General features: G+C 33.4%; 2 protein-coding genes across 2 annotated transcripts; both read left to right on the forward strand.

The window, feature by feature from the left end:
* Nucleotides 1–4,353: 4,353 nt before the first annotated feature.
* On the forward strand, nt 4,354–11,069 carry LOC121800076. Its single transcript, XM_042199635.1, has 7 exons — nt 4,354–4,725; nt 5,313–5,406; nt 6,168–6,252; nt 9,580–9,809; nt 10,276–10,460; nt 10,559–10,664; nt 10,762–11,069. The coding sequence occupies exons 1-7, from the start codon at nt 4,413–4,415 to the stop codon at nt 10,826–10,828; spliced, it is 1,080 nt and encodes a 359-aa protein (XP_042055569.1). The 5' UTR covers nt 4,354–4,412; the 3' UTR covers nt 10,829–11,069.
* A 1,059-nt stretch (nt 11,070–12,128) lies between these two features.
* LOC121800082 lies at nt 12,129–13,080 on the forward strand. Its single transcript, XM_042199643.1, has 3 exons — nt 12,129–12,229; nt 12,558–12,615; nt 12,719–13,080. The coding sequence occupies exons 2-3, from the start codon at nt 12,561–12,563 to the stop codon at nt 13,078–13,080; spliced, it is 417 nt and encodes a 138-aa protein (XP_042055577.1). The 5' UTR covers nt 12,129–12,229; nt 12,558–12,560.
* Nucleotides 13,081–14,589: the final 1,509 nt, after the last annotated feature.

Genomic DNA, 14,589 nt, shown 5'->3' on the forward strand with positions numbered 1-14,589 from the left:
AACCAACTTTCTTCCACAGCTTAAATATCTATGTCAATATCAATCTCCTTAAACGGAATTAAATTTCAATCCCAATTTGTTATATTTTGTATACGAGGAACATGTGATTGGCCCCATGAGTTTGGTCATTCTCACATTTGTAAGTGAACATGATTTGCTTACCTATCTTGTGTTGCCATTTATGCAAATATAAAACTACCTATAGATCCGAATATGACTGCTCTAGCCATCATTCGGATGAAGATTGAGTGAAATTAAGTGGATGTTCGAATCGATTGATATTGACGAATCAACGATAGAAATCTGGTTAGAGTGATGCCATTCAAACTCAGATCGAGATAGTTGGTTCATAGAAGATGGTCTCATTAAAAAAAAACTTACTTCCTCCTCCCTCAAAAATATGAACATTTAGTTCGACACATGTTTTAATGTATAATTGGTAAAGTAAGAGAGATAGTAAGAAAAATAATTAAAGTATTGTTAGTGGATAATGGGTCTCACCCCATTAGAGAGAAAATAATTTTCAAAATTAGAATGATCATACTTTTCAGAGACGGAATAAAAAAGAAATTGTTCATACTTTCCAGGGCGGGCGGGAGTACAACGTAAATTAGAGTATAGGTTTCCTACACTTCTTGATTATTTCACGATAATTTTGTACATAAATGATTCTCCGGAATCTATTAAGCATTTTTGGGTATGTATATAATAATAATAATAATAATAATAATAATAATAATAATAATAATAATAATAATAATAATTAGATCATTTGTTGGGGGCATATCTAATTGCTGTCTAATTTAATGTGATAAAATAAACACTGAGTAAAATAGTATCCTCATAATTAGGTGCCTCAGACAACTTCTCCTACTCCACATATGTTATTTACTAACTTGTCTTAACATAAGGAAACATGTGTAGGGTTGGGAAGGGACATTATTTCTACTTAATTCTTTAATATATATATATATAATGTATCTAGCTAAGTTTATTTTTTACTATTATTTTTTCTTAAAAGTTCTTCAATATTTGCGTGTGGGTACTCATGTTCGATTATGAAGCACGTATAATTTTATGTGGTACGATCCTCGTCGAACAAGTTGAAGGCGCCGATAAATCTGTCCAAGAATGTTGTGAAAATAAGAACTTCTTGATAAAAAAAAATATTAATAGCACACATATATATGTTCGTGAAGTAACCGAATATTGACCTATTAACTGAGGGGAAACGTTTCATCGAAAATATTAATAGCACACATATATGTTCGTGAAGTAACCAAATATTGACCTATTAACTAAGGGGAAACGTTTCATCGAAAATATTAATAGCACACATATATGTTCATGAAGTAACCGAATATTGACCTATTAACTGAGGGGAAATGTTTCATCGAATAAGATGTGTTAGATAACACATGATAATAATACAATATTTATGCAAATTTTATATATATGTGAATTTGTAGGAACTTGTTTCCAAATCTCTTCATAGTTTTCTACTAACATAAGATTTTAATGAAAATGTATAATACTACAAGATTTTGCTATAAACATTATCATAACGGAGGGATCGACAATCAAGGCTGATATAGAGAGAGGAGAGATAATAATTTAATACTACTAGTCAAAGATTATTACTGGAATATACTGCACATGCAATGATTTATCGAAAAATGCTAATTAGCTAATTTTGAATTTTAATTCTTGTAATCCATGTGCTAATGATTAATCAATGTGGAGTTTATAAATGTTTTCTGGTCTCGTAATAATAAGTAATTAATTAAAATGTTGAGGATATAATTATGGATTTGGGGATATTGTGGTTGCGATAATGGTTATCAACCGTGATAATTGAGATTCTTCTCTTATATTCTACTCTTTCCGTTCACCGATAAATGATCTTACACTAGAACAAAAAGAATGGATAAAGAAATTTTTTAATGCTATTAAGGACGGTAATTTGTGTGTCTAATTATATCACCAGCGCTTTATAAAGCATTCAACTAAAATTAGGAGTCACAAATAGAAGAGTCCTAAAACAAGAGATTAAGATAATTTAACCTCAATTTCGGGATATTTTTTTTTCATTCTAAATTATAATTTTTAGAAATTTCCAAACACTAGCAACTGCATCTCAAATTTTGTATTTATAAAAGATACAATAACTTTTTTGCAGTGTTATTTGTTTTGGTGATTCGGCTTTAATAAATAGTGTAAAGTGATACTAGTACTAATAAAATACGAATAAAATGCATGCTGATTTATTTTTCATTTTTCAATGTTTCAAAGTTGATCTATTTTGTATATTACGTAAGAATATATTTTCAGTTGAGCCTATGTCAAGACTCTGTTTTTATGTCCATAAATATTTTTTCCATTTGAGCATCAAAACAACATTGTTTCATACTTAAACGGATAATATATAATATATATATATATATATATATATATATATATATATATATATATATATATATATATATATATATATATATATATAGGATTGTGATCAATACCAAACCACTATTAAATGTAGAATTCGGGTAGAAATCGATCATTCCACGTCACAATTTTCATCCAAGAAGCATAGTGACACTTGTAGCGTGTGGGGAAATATAAATGTAGGAAAATTAGATAACATAAAATGGGATTGTTGACGAAAAGTTGAGTGCAGATGGGATCAAGTGAAGTTGTTTGACAGTCTAACTCCAAGTTGATGTCTAAGTGATTAACTTCAAAACTCACCTATCTACATTGGCCCACTCCACTCTTTGTTCCTCATTCTTCAGACAAACTCCATTTTACATATTTACTCATTTTGATTTTTCTCTAGTACTGTATCCAGCCTTCCACCAGCTCCACACGCGTACGCTAGCGGATTCAGGTGGGATTGGGGTTTGATCGATCCCACTAATGGCCAATAAGGGTCAGAAAATTTCATTAAACTCAAATTTAAAGTTGTCGTCGACTCCACATGCCCTAACCCTTTGAGGAAGTTGGAGTTCACTTCTGTTGTTCATTTGCTAAGTATTGGAGTCCGCCGCCGCACCGCCTCAGCTTTCCAACGTCAGCGACGACCTTCTTCACTGTGTCCTAAATTTGAAAAAGTAATTCTGAATTAAAAAATTAATCAATATATAGATGTAAGAGTCAAAATTTATCTAGAATTGTCACATTAGTGATGTGGCTAGTAACAAATCCGAGGCAAGTCCTATATTTGATAATGACATACTCCCTCCATCCCCAATAAAGTCCAATTTGATAATGAATTTTGTCCTTGATGGACATGTGTCCGACTTCAGAAATTACGGTAGAATAATGCATACATCCCAATTTATAAATTAAAATATGATGTAAAATAGATATAAGTGAAAATCAAATATTTTGTTACTCCCTGGATTCAAACTCCATTAGTTAATCCAACAAGGTAAGCTTCATGGTCTAAGGTCTCTAACTTATTCCTTAAGAGGGGAGGTGCTTAACCTTCTACCAATCTCAATATTTCTATGGTCAAATTTGTTAAAATTGTTGAAAATTATCTTCAGTATTTACTAAGTTAGCAATACTAATGATTTATATTAAGGGTGTGAGGATTAGAAGCACTAAAATTGCACTTGGAAGAACAAAAAAACTTAGTCGCAAAAGATAAGTTCGAAAGAAGGAGAAAAATGTTGGAAATTCATTTTTACATACTAAGAAAATAGCCACAATGGAAGCTCTTACCAACTCTTTTCTGCGTATACATACTATCTCCTTCTACGCACGAAAAATAATCGTTTTCCATTTTGGTCCGACCATAGTAATTAATCTCTATCTATTTAGTAAGTTTACTTCTCTAATAAGATGAGTCTTATTTTTTTTTGCATTAAATCTCACTTCGTCTAATTTCGTGGACCGAAATAGTATATATAAAAAACATCACATATATTCACAATCTCTCTAGTCTATTATTAGCATCACAAATCAACACAGAACCCAAAAAAAGGTAATTAACTACCTCAACAACTGAAAAAAAAAGATATGCTAACGCATGCTATAACACAGAGAACAAAATCAAATAAAAAATTAAACACCAACTATAATAAACAAAGACACAAATTTGAATATCTCAAGCACCTCACATGCAATGTCCCCATCCTTCCCATCCAACGGCTCAGATCAAACCCTAGAATCCATCCCCGCCTCACAGCCGTCTGATGCGCCCATACACAACTTTAATCTTGCCGGCTCATTCAAGTGCTACATCAAACCAACACTCCCCCACCATTGTTTCTCATGTGACCGACCAATTAGCCTCGATTGACCTGGCATTTCCATCTATATAATCATAACCAACCCTATCTCTTCTTCTTCACTTCATATAAACTCTATTTTTTTCTTAATTCCAACCAATTTTTAATTGCAAATAGATGGCGATAATTTGCTCGAGGCTCGAGACTGAGCTGAGGCTGGGGCTCCCCGGTGGTGGCGGTGTGAAGGAGAAGAAGAGGGTGTTTTCTGATATTTGCGGCGAGGAGGGGAAGGAGGAGGGGAGGAAGAATCAGGTGGTGGGGTGGCCGCCGGTGTGCTCGTACCGACGGAAGAATGGGTGTGGGATGAAAATGTATGTCAAAGTTAGTGTGGATGGAGCTCCCTTTCTGAGGAAGATTGATTTGAGTAATTATAAAAATTATTCTGATCTTGTTAGGGCTCTTGAAGAGCTCTTTGGATGCTTTGGGATTGGTTAGTTTTTTTATTTTCCTTCTTTAATTATTGTCTTTTTGTTATTAGTAGTATTAATTTTGTTGGATTAGTTAACTTTGAGATGGGGTTTTGGGCCATGCAAAATTGCATGTTACTAGTAATTAGTTAAGTATTTATAATGTGATATGCATATGTTAATTTCATGAGATCCTTAACTTACTAGGTTTAGGTGCATTGGCCTAATTCCAACTGTCTAATCATTAATAAGACTATAAGATCTATGTTAAAAATGATCAGAATTCAGTTTGGTTTTATGTTAGATCTAGTTTATACATGCCATGTTTTATTTATGAGGCTAATCAATAATTATGTTTTTTTTTTAAAAATAGATATAATTATGTCTGAAATGAAATTTTGAGTGGGTAATTGTACTAATACTAGAAATAATATTAAATTGTATGGGAATATATATTGTCGGCGAAAGGACAGGCAAAATGTACGCAAAATGTGATGATAGGGAATAAAATTATGGGAGGTATGATAAAGAAAACTCGTTTTAACTATGCTATTAGTAATTGTTAATCATAATCAAAAGTGTTTATGATTTTGGTTTGAAATGTAAACAGGAGAAGCATTGAAAGATGCAGAAAATTGTGAGTACGTTCCCATCTATGAAGACAAAGATGGAGATTGGATGCTTCTTGGAGATGTACCTTGGGAGTATCTCTCTCTCTCTCTCTCTCAATTTATATATTCATATTTTAATAGTTGAAGGCATAGCAAAAATAAACATGCACGATCATTTCACACACAAGAATCACAAGATAATGTAATTTCATTTCAAACTATATTATATTTTCAGTCCATATACAATGGAATAAGGTAAAAAAAATAGCTATATGTAGTACAAAGGTAAAATAAAATAACTATATGTAGGTAATTTATTATGTTGACTTTCTTGTTTTTGAGCCGGTCCCACGATGTGAACTTGAAAGTCATGTTAGTTATCACTTAATTTCTTTAATCCAGTTAAATTTAATCCATAGTAGGTAAAGAAAAGAAAAGAAGAAGCAAGTTTAGCATAAAAGTTGTGTAATTAAGGCCATCTCACCTTAAAGTAGGTAAAAGATTTAAATTCAAATTAACAAATAGTTAAGTTATAATTAAATTTGTTATTAAAATATAAATTTATATATTGAATTAATTTGTATTAACTAAAAATTATTATGGATTATAGATCATTACTATATGATCCACTATAATTTTTTTCTTACCACAATAGAAGCTTTAGTATATTTGTAAAAATTCCAAGTCATCATGTATGTAATAATGTTATGCAGTCCCACATTTCCCAGTTCCCACCAAACACAATAATCAACGAGTGTGAAAATAATTATAGTATCTCTTATTCATTTGCTCTAAAATATGCATTACTCAAACACTTAAATACTAAATTAAACAAATGTGTATTATTTTTGTAGGATGTTTGCAGAGTCCTGCAAAAGGCTGAGGTTGATGAAGAGATCAGATGCTAAGAGAATCGCAAAAGACCTTCTCAAGGGACTTGCCACAGAAGACTAGGGATAATTAATTAGAAAATGAAGGGTATATCCGTCATCTTACCACCCTTGGTGATAATCTTTATCTGTATTATTATTTTCTTGAATTAATTGAACAATAGTTGAGAAATAACTATTTACAGACTTCGGATACTTAGATGAATCAAGTTTACTTGTATTTTTGTGATAGTTTGTTCTATGTATGTTGGTTAATTTCGAGGTATTTGTTGTGCTTCAAATTTATGCAATTTCTATCTGCTTGGATTTTAATTCTTTTCTTTGTAGCTTTTGAATTGTGATTAACTAAAATGTCACTAGATCTCATTCATCTCTTTTTATGTGAAATCTGAATTAGATAAACAATTACAGTATATTAAATTTTATAGTGGTAGAATACCATAGGGCTGACAATTTTTGACACGACACGAACCGGCACGAAATTAATGGGTTTGGGTCAGAGCTTATTGGGTTCGTGTCCTTATCGGGTCTACCTGTTAAGGACACGAAAATTTCGTGTCGTGTTCGTGTCGGGTTCGTGTTATCCGTTAAGAAATAATATTATAATTATTAATTCTTATTATTTTTATTTTTGTTGGATTTTGTTGGATATTTGTTGGATTTTGTTACTAAGAAATTATTGATGTTTTTATGTTTAGATCAGATTTTGTAATTAGCAATTGGATGTTTTTAATATGTTTAACCGTTATCAGGTTGTGTTATTATCGAGTCGTTATCGTGTTCTCATGTACATGTTGTTATCGTGTCGTGTTGACCCGAAGTGGTTCGTGTCGTGTTCGTGTCTGAGGGCAGCAGGTCATGTTGGTGTTCGTGTTTGAGGTTTTCTTAACGGGTCGTGTTCATATTTGTTGTTATCGTGTCGTTATCGTGTTGACACGAAAATGACTCGACACGCAGGATTTGCCACCTCTAGAATACAATGCCAAAAGTGGCGAACTCAAATACATTCTGACACAACCTAAAAAAATTTGCCAAAAGTGGCGAACTCAAATACATTCTGACACAACCTAAAAAAATTTCTACTATTTATTTACCACTTCAATAGATATAAGTTTAGAAATAGCTGGATAGTACTCTAACTGGGCCTTGATTATATGGACTGGTTATAGAAATAAGTAAAAGGGTTAATTGGAAATAGACAATGCATCCTAAAAAAGATATATCCAGCTACTATTATATCTTCCACCTAGGTGAATTAAATGAGATCTATTTTAAAATAGTAGTTTTTTTTATCTTTTTAAAAAAAAATATATATTAGTACTCGGCCTCCTTCTACATATCTCAATAGGGATCAATATATAGTTGTTGCATGTGTGTCAATTACCTAATTTATTTTAAATAATCAATCAAGAGTGCGTACATAAATCTTAATTACCTAAAAAAATACGAGATGAAGATTAACTATGAGCACAATATATTATTTATCAATAAATTTAGAAACACCAATAATTAGGGAAAGTGGGAAACTGCTTCAATCCATTGAAACAGGCTAGCAGCCCACTTTATTTGAGCTAGCTGTATTGAAACTGGTATTTTTGGTGCATGAACATTGAACTCCCACACGCACAAACATAAACAATGGTGAATCATAGTATTAAAATTGTCTTATATTAAATCCAATCGATTTTCTATTAAAAGCATATATTAAAAAAAATATAATGGTGCCATTTGACGAACTATATATAAGTTTGATACAAAATCAACAATTTGGTTTAGTTATTTTATATATATATATATATATATATATATATATATATATATTTTATAAAATGGGTATAGTTTAAGATCTAATTACCCTATGTAAACAAATGATTCTGATTAGTGATTACAATCACACATAGTTTTTTTTGCATTATATTGTTTTTGGTTTATTTTTTCGAAGTGTAGGTTTCTATGTTCACGTGTGTTTGTGGATATATGTATACACATTTGTACTTATGTGACAATCAAGACACATAATAAGGGGAAAAGGAATATAAAAAAAGTACTATAAAAATTACTACTTTGGCGGTATTAATTTGAATTTGGTAAAGGGAATCTGTATATACATTGAACTGTCTCAGTTCATAATACAGCCAGCATCCAGTTATGATTGGCAGCAATCCATTGATCTTTGTTCTACTACAACACAACTAATCAGTAATTAATTACTATGTAATTAATTAGAAAAGAATTTTGAAGATACATTTGAATGCGCATTACTAATTCTAATTTGTTGCGCTTGAATCTTAGAGTTAGTCAAATTTCATGACTTATATTATAGTTTGTCTCCTTATCTTATTTCGAAAACAGTCAAAGACTCAAATACATGCACATAGAGGGCACACGTGTCGATTTCACGAAATCACATGATAATATGTCTAATATTTATGGTTTTTTTGGGAACAAACAAAGCCTAATTAGGTACACTGAATCTTTACTTCGTGCATATAGTTTTAGAACTACTACTCCTATATATTTTAACCCAAGACTCGAGAGTGATGCTAACTATTCACTAATATCATAATTACAATTTAAATCAAAATGAGTTAATTTATTAAAAATGGCATTATAAAAATATGTACAACAATCGAATATGTGTTTAAATGCATTTGAAGGTCACAATTAATATGATCTAGATGAAGTCATAATCACATTCCTCCAATAAAAATAATCTTATATAGCTTCAAATTAAGAAGTAGTACTTGAATAACTTAGTAAGTACTAGTACTAGTACTAATTAAAACTATCTTCTAACTTTTTTCATGACTTTATATCAAACTAAATTTATAGAGTTATATATATTGGGGTCATCTAATTTTCATGAAGCCTAATATCATATCTGCTGCTTTTGTTATCGGACAACAACAACTATCAAATACTCACTAGTATAATTTGGAGAATTGTATCGTCATTTGCAAGATACAATCATTAGATTCTCAAAGAATTTGTTGCTTAATTACGTGAGAAATCATTTCTTCACATAGATGATTACACAACTCACACAGAAAGGAGAGCACGAGGCAGAGAAACACAAATGGACCCATTCATCCCCGCAGAAGCGTAGCGCAGTTGACAATGGAGGGGCAGATCTTTCTGCAACAAATGGACCCATTCATTACCTCAAATTCTCCTTATCACATTTAACTTTCCCCAAAACAACAACCAACCGAAAATTGTTTTTCGGGACACGCGTCTACACACTATTGGCCCTACTGAAACGACACCGTCTCGCTCCCTTTCCGCCACATAAAAAATAAAACGCGTTTCATTTATATACCCTATTTCCCTATATATATGCATACATGTAACATAAAGAGTCCCAAACGGCTGAATCAAAATTCTCACCTCCAACATCAGAAATACCAAACAGCGAAATATTATGTCGACGGTAAAAGGAAGCGATCGGCTGGAATCTGAATATTCCGGCGGCCTCAAGACGGAGCTCACCCTCGCACTCCCCGGTGGTGGCGCGAACCGTGGCTTCGCGGAGACGGTGGATTTGAGTCTGGAAAACAGCTCTGAAGATGAATCAAGTGTCGTTACGCAATCTGATTCTTCTCCAGAGTATGTTTGATTCTTTCAATTTTTGCGTCCATTTTAATTTTTAAATATTCATGCAATGATGAATGATCTATGGCTTTTTTTGAGAAGGTGGTGTATGCATAGATTCTAAGAATAATATTCATATATAAAAAAATTGCTACTATTAAATAATAATTAGTACTAGTAGTTTTTATGAAACGTAGAACACAAGCTAAATTATGTTCATGCCATCTAGTAGTATATCTTTAATTTGAGTTCTTAGTTATTAGTAATTCCTCATAGCTTATTTTTTATGCATTTCTAGTTTCACATTGGTTTTAGTTTTTAAATGTTTAATTAACTCTAGTTTTTGTTCTGAGTTTATTGGATTTAATAATTATATTATAGTCTATAGACTCTATAGTGTTAAAAATATGTTCATTTTATTTTATTTTTAACTATCAATACCTTTTAGTTTATTAATGTTGTTATATTTAAAAAATTATAGGAATCAGGTTGTGGGGTGGCCACCAGTGAGATCATACAAAAAGAAGGTGATGAAAAAAAGCAGCAAATTTGTGAAGGTGGCACTGGATGGTGTTCCATACCTTAGAAAAATTGATCTTCAACTTCACAATAGCTATCAAGAACTATTGGGTGTGTTTGAGGACATGTTTACATTCTTGACCATATGTAAGCATTTAACTAATCATGTTTCATTTCATAAAAAATGCCTTCTTTTACCATAAATTATTTAAGGATTATACTCATGTTCATCTATTGGTATTCAGTTGTGAATGAGAGAAAGATGGTGGATTCTTCAAATGGCTTAGAATATGTGCCAACCTATGAAGACAAAGATGGAGATTGGATGTTAGTTGGAGATGTTCCTTGGAAGTAAATTCCCTATCTAGCCCTCAAGAACTTTTTTTGTTTTTTTTTTTAAATTTTCTTGTTATAATGATCAATATCTAAATGTGTTTCATTTCAACAGAATGTTTGTTGAATCATGCAAGAGGTTGAGGTTGATGAAAAGCTCTGAGGCCATTGGATTAGTATGATAAGTGGCTGGATGTGAGGAAGAATTATTTGCTCCAAACCATATTTTAATTTCTATGAATATTTACATTGTTTTGTTATTTTTATTAGAGCAGTTCCAAAGCATCATCAAGTGCTTGATATAGAAGTGGTTCTTGGCAACTTTTGTTGAAATTTGCTTGTATAGATGAAAATAACTTTGTAATGAGATATAGTTTAGTTTTGGATTAATAATGATTAATTAGCATAAATGATTTGGAATAACGAGATTAATCATTTTTAGTGGCAATAATGTTGTAGTGCAACATTGTTTTTGGTGCTATTGAGTATGTGTAGTTCTTAACAATTAGCTAGTAGATGTATTGGGCTTATTATAACTATTTAGCTAGTAGTATACTCCCTCTGTCCGCAAAATATTGTTCATGTTTGACTCGGCACGAGTTTTAAGAAATGTGAAGAAAAGTGAATGGAAAAAGTTAATGGAATGTATGTCCCACATTTATATATTAGTTTTATAATAGAATGTGAGTGTAATGAGTTAGTGGAAAGTATGGTTTATTTACCAAAAATGAAAAAAAAATAAAGTGGACAACATTTCACGGACGGACCAAAATGACAAAACTGGATAATATTTCAGGAACGGAGGGAGTATGATTTTATGCCTCAATTTCAAAAGTTAGGGAATTAATAAGAAGTCAACAAAAATTACTATAATTTAAAAATAATTATCTTTAATTTTCTTCTCTTTCATGAGTGCTAAAACGAAACCAAACAATCAAGTGTGCTGGCTAATCGATTGGAATAATGAAAGAAAACGAAATGATTAATTTTGAGTCCCACCACACAAAAAAAACATTCGTCAAAAAAACAAAATTTGATAATTAAATTAAAAACTTCAACAATATATTATGGAATATCTCTAAACGAATAGGGGAATTAACATGGAAAAAATGATAATTTTTTGTTGTTTAGAGGAAGTAGAGTACGGAATTGGACGCCAATATATTTTTTTCTTTTCGTATAAATCGAAAATTCAAGATCAACTTAACATGAAAAAAGAAAAAAACACTAGGGCGTGTTCATGTTGCTTCGTAGGAAATGCACATAAAGGATTCTTGTGGTAAATCAGCCGTGTAGGGCCCACAGAAATGTCAATGATTTCTTTAGTTCAGGTTTGTAGATAACAAATGAGAATTGCTTTTATGACACCAATTTTGGTTTATTTTCTAAAAGCCACTTCTGACCGTGTAGACTAAAATACCCTCATCTAAAATGAAATTAATCCTCCTCGACGCACAAGTGAAATTTGGGCGCCTGATTTGATTTTTTCAAAAAGGCACCGCCTACAAAAGGGGGTCAGCACCGATGATTGATTTCATCCTTTACATACCAAAGCGGCGAGTTGGGGCAACGAATTCTTCGAGGTATGCACTGCAAAACTCAATAATTTAGTGAAATTTCGGTAGGAATTGGGTATGTGTTTCATCCGGGCGGCGTATTTTTTGTACAATCAATTTGGGTCTTTTACACTTTTTGTGAAATTTTGGTATTGAAGTTGTTCGATGGAGATCCAGCTATGCATAGACGAGGGGTAAGGTGTTCTGACTCTAGAATCTGTATAAGATGTGAGAAAATCTTTGGATGGAATCAGACAGAAGCTGTTCTAAACCTCAAAATGACATGGATGAGATATTGCATTACTTATGAGTAGTATTTTGATACTTTAATTGATGTTATGCTCACGGTTTGCAGGCAATGTCAAACTCCCAACGAGTTGGGAGTGTTCATGGAATTGGTAGTAGCAGTGAAGGTGTGTACTTTACTGCCGTTGTGTACATAACGTATGCACTTGTGACAAATAGAACTTATTGCTTATCTCAAGCTATTTTTGTTGTTTGGTTGTATTCATCCAGGGAACTATGTATCGCCACGACAGAAGTATCACAAGGGGGATAGGTCGCGAAGGATGTGGACTATACGCGAGGAGGAGATCCTAGCAGCTACGTTACTAGACCTAGTGGCTCGAGGTTGGAAATCCGATAATGGATTCCGTGCAGGCTATCTACAGAAGATCGAGGATGCTATACGAGCGGAATTCCCAAACACAGATATCAAGGGTACTCCTCATGTAACCTCGAGGCTTCAAGCGTGGAAGAAAAGCTACACCAGCCTATGCAAAATCTTAGGTCGGACTGGTGTGGGTTTCAATAACGATGGCGAATACAAGATAGACTGCGACAACGAACAATGGGCACAAATTGTTCAGGTTTCATAAATCAAAGCCTTCTCACAGATTACGTATTATTTGGTTTCTCTAAAATGTGTTGTATTTGTGACCTTAGTAATCCATTAGAGATTGTTCCGGTACAGGCTGATAAAAATGCAAGGTTTATGCGAACGAAGTCGTGGCCATTGTGGGTTCTGAGGAGCTGTTGTTCCAGGGCCCCACTCCTTCAGGTGATATCTAACACCTTTGTACGGAGTCAAGAAGCCATTACTGTTAGCGTATGCATTGTCGCACAAGTAATAAGATCCTGCACGTAATTCATGAATAATTAGGGATTGTTTTCATACATGTGCTAACACCTTCAGCGTAACAGACCGCAAACAGTTTCAGTTAACAACCTTGGGGCACTTTGAGGCCGGTGGACCGAGAAACCGCATCCCTCAGAACTCGAGAATCACCGGCTGACCCCTCCCATCCTGACAGTAAGTACACGAACTGCATATGTTTGTCACAAACAGCCAAGGTGTTCGTAGCGATTTGCCCTTTTCGTGTTCGATACCTAGGTTTATCAGCCCCACTAACAAGGACATTAATGTGTGTTCCATCGAGTGCCCCCAAGCATCCCTGCATAAAAATGATGGCAAACTGTTATGCACAACAATTATCATTTTACACACACTTGAGCATTTTGGAGAAGTGAATTTCTGACCTTAAACCACCGCCACCGATGGTCTGTACAATCGTCAGGGACAGGCGTGGGCTTATTGAGAAGAACAGAGTGAAGACTTAGAACAGCACCCAGGACCTTGTTCACATAATAAGAGACAGTCCCACCCGATCGCCAGAATTCAAAACCAACAGCCCTGTTTTTTTTATGGTGCGCAAGCGTCCCAACAAATATAGCAACCTGCTCTTCAATCCCCAAACACTTACCAACGGTCAGACCTCCACGATCTTTAAGAATTCGGCATAACTTTCCAAAAGTATGACAATCCATTCTAAGGTTGGAAATGCAGTCTGCGTTTGTGAGATTAATCAAGCGGTCCATCCGTTTCAATTGTTCTGGTACTTTTCTAATGACGCTAAAACGTCGAGCATGGTCAAGGAGTTGTCGTTTCTTGCGTTCCGTGCGGGCATGCCTATATCTACGAATGAGAATAGTCACCTCTACTCGATACATGACCATTAGGTCTTCCAGCATCATAGACAGTTGGGCATAGTTTGATGTATCAGGAGCCATTGTCTGTATATGGCGTTAGATGGGGAACGAATTTGGGAACCTTACACGGCAAGCATATCTGTCACAACTACTGAAGATGAAGACTAAGCAACAGGGTATTTTATAGAGGAACAAACAAAAGAAGTGATATTTACCAAACAAAAGGACAATCCAAAGCATAACCATGACACAGTAGAGGATTAGTGGGAAATCTATACAGCCATTCTTCAAATATCACACATACATACAAAAAGTTGCATATCATCTTACTCAGCCATTGATAAAATTCTACAGATCTATACCTTGATGTTGGCACGAAGATGTTGGCACGAAATTAA

Source organism: Salvia splendens, chromosome 4 (genome assembly GCF_004379255.2).
Source record: "Salvia splendens isolate huo1 chromosome 4, SspV2, whole genome shotgun sequence".
Classification (NCBI taxonomy): Eukaryota; Viridiplantae; Streptophyta; class Magnoliopsida; order Lamiales; family Lamiaceae; genus Salvia; species Salvia splendens.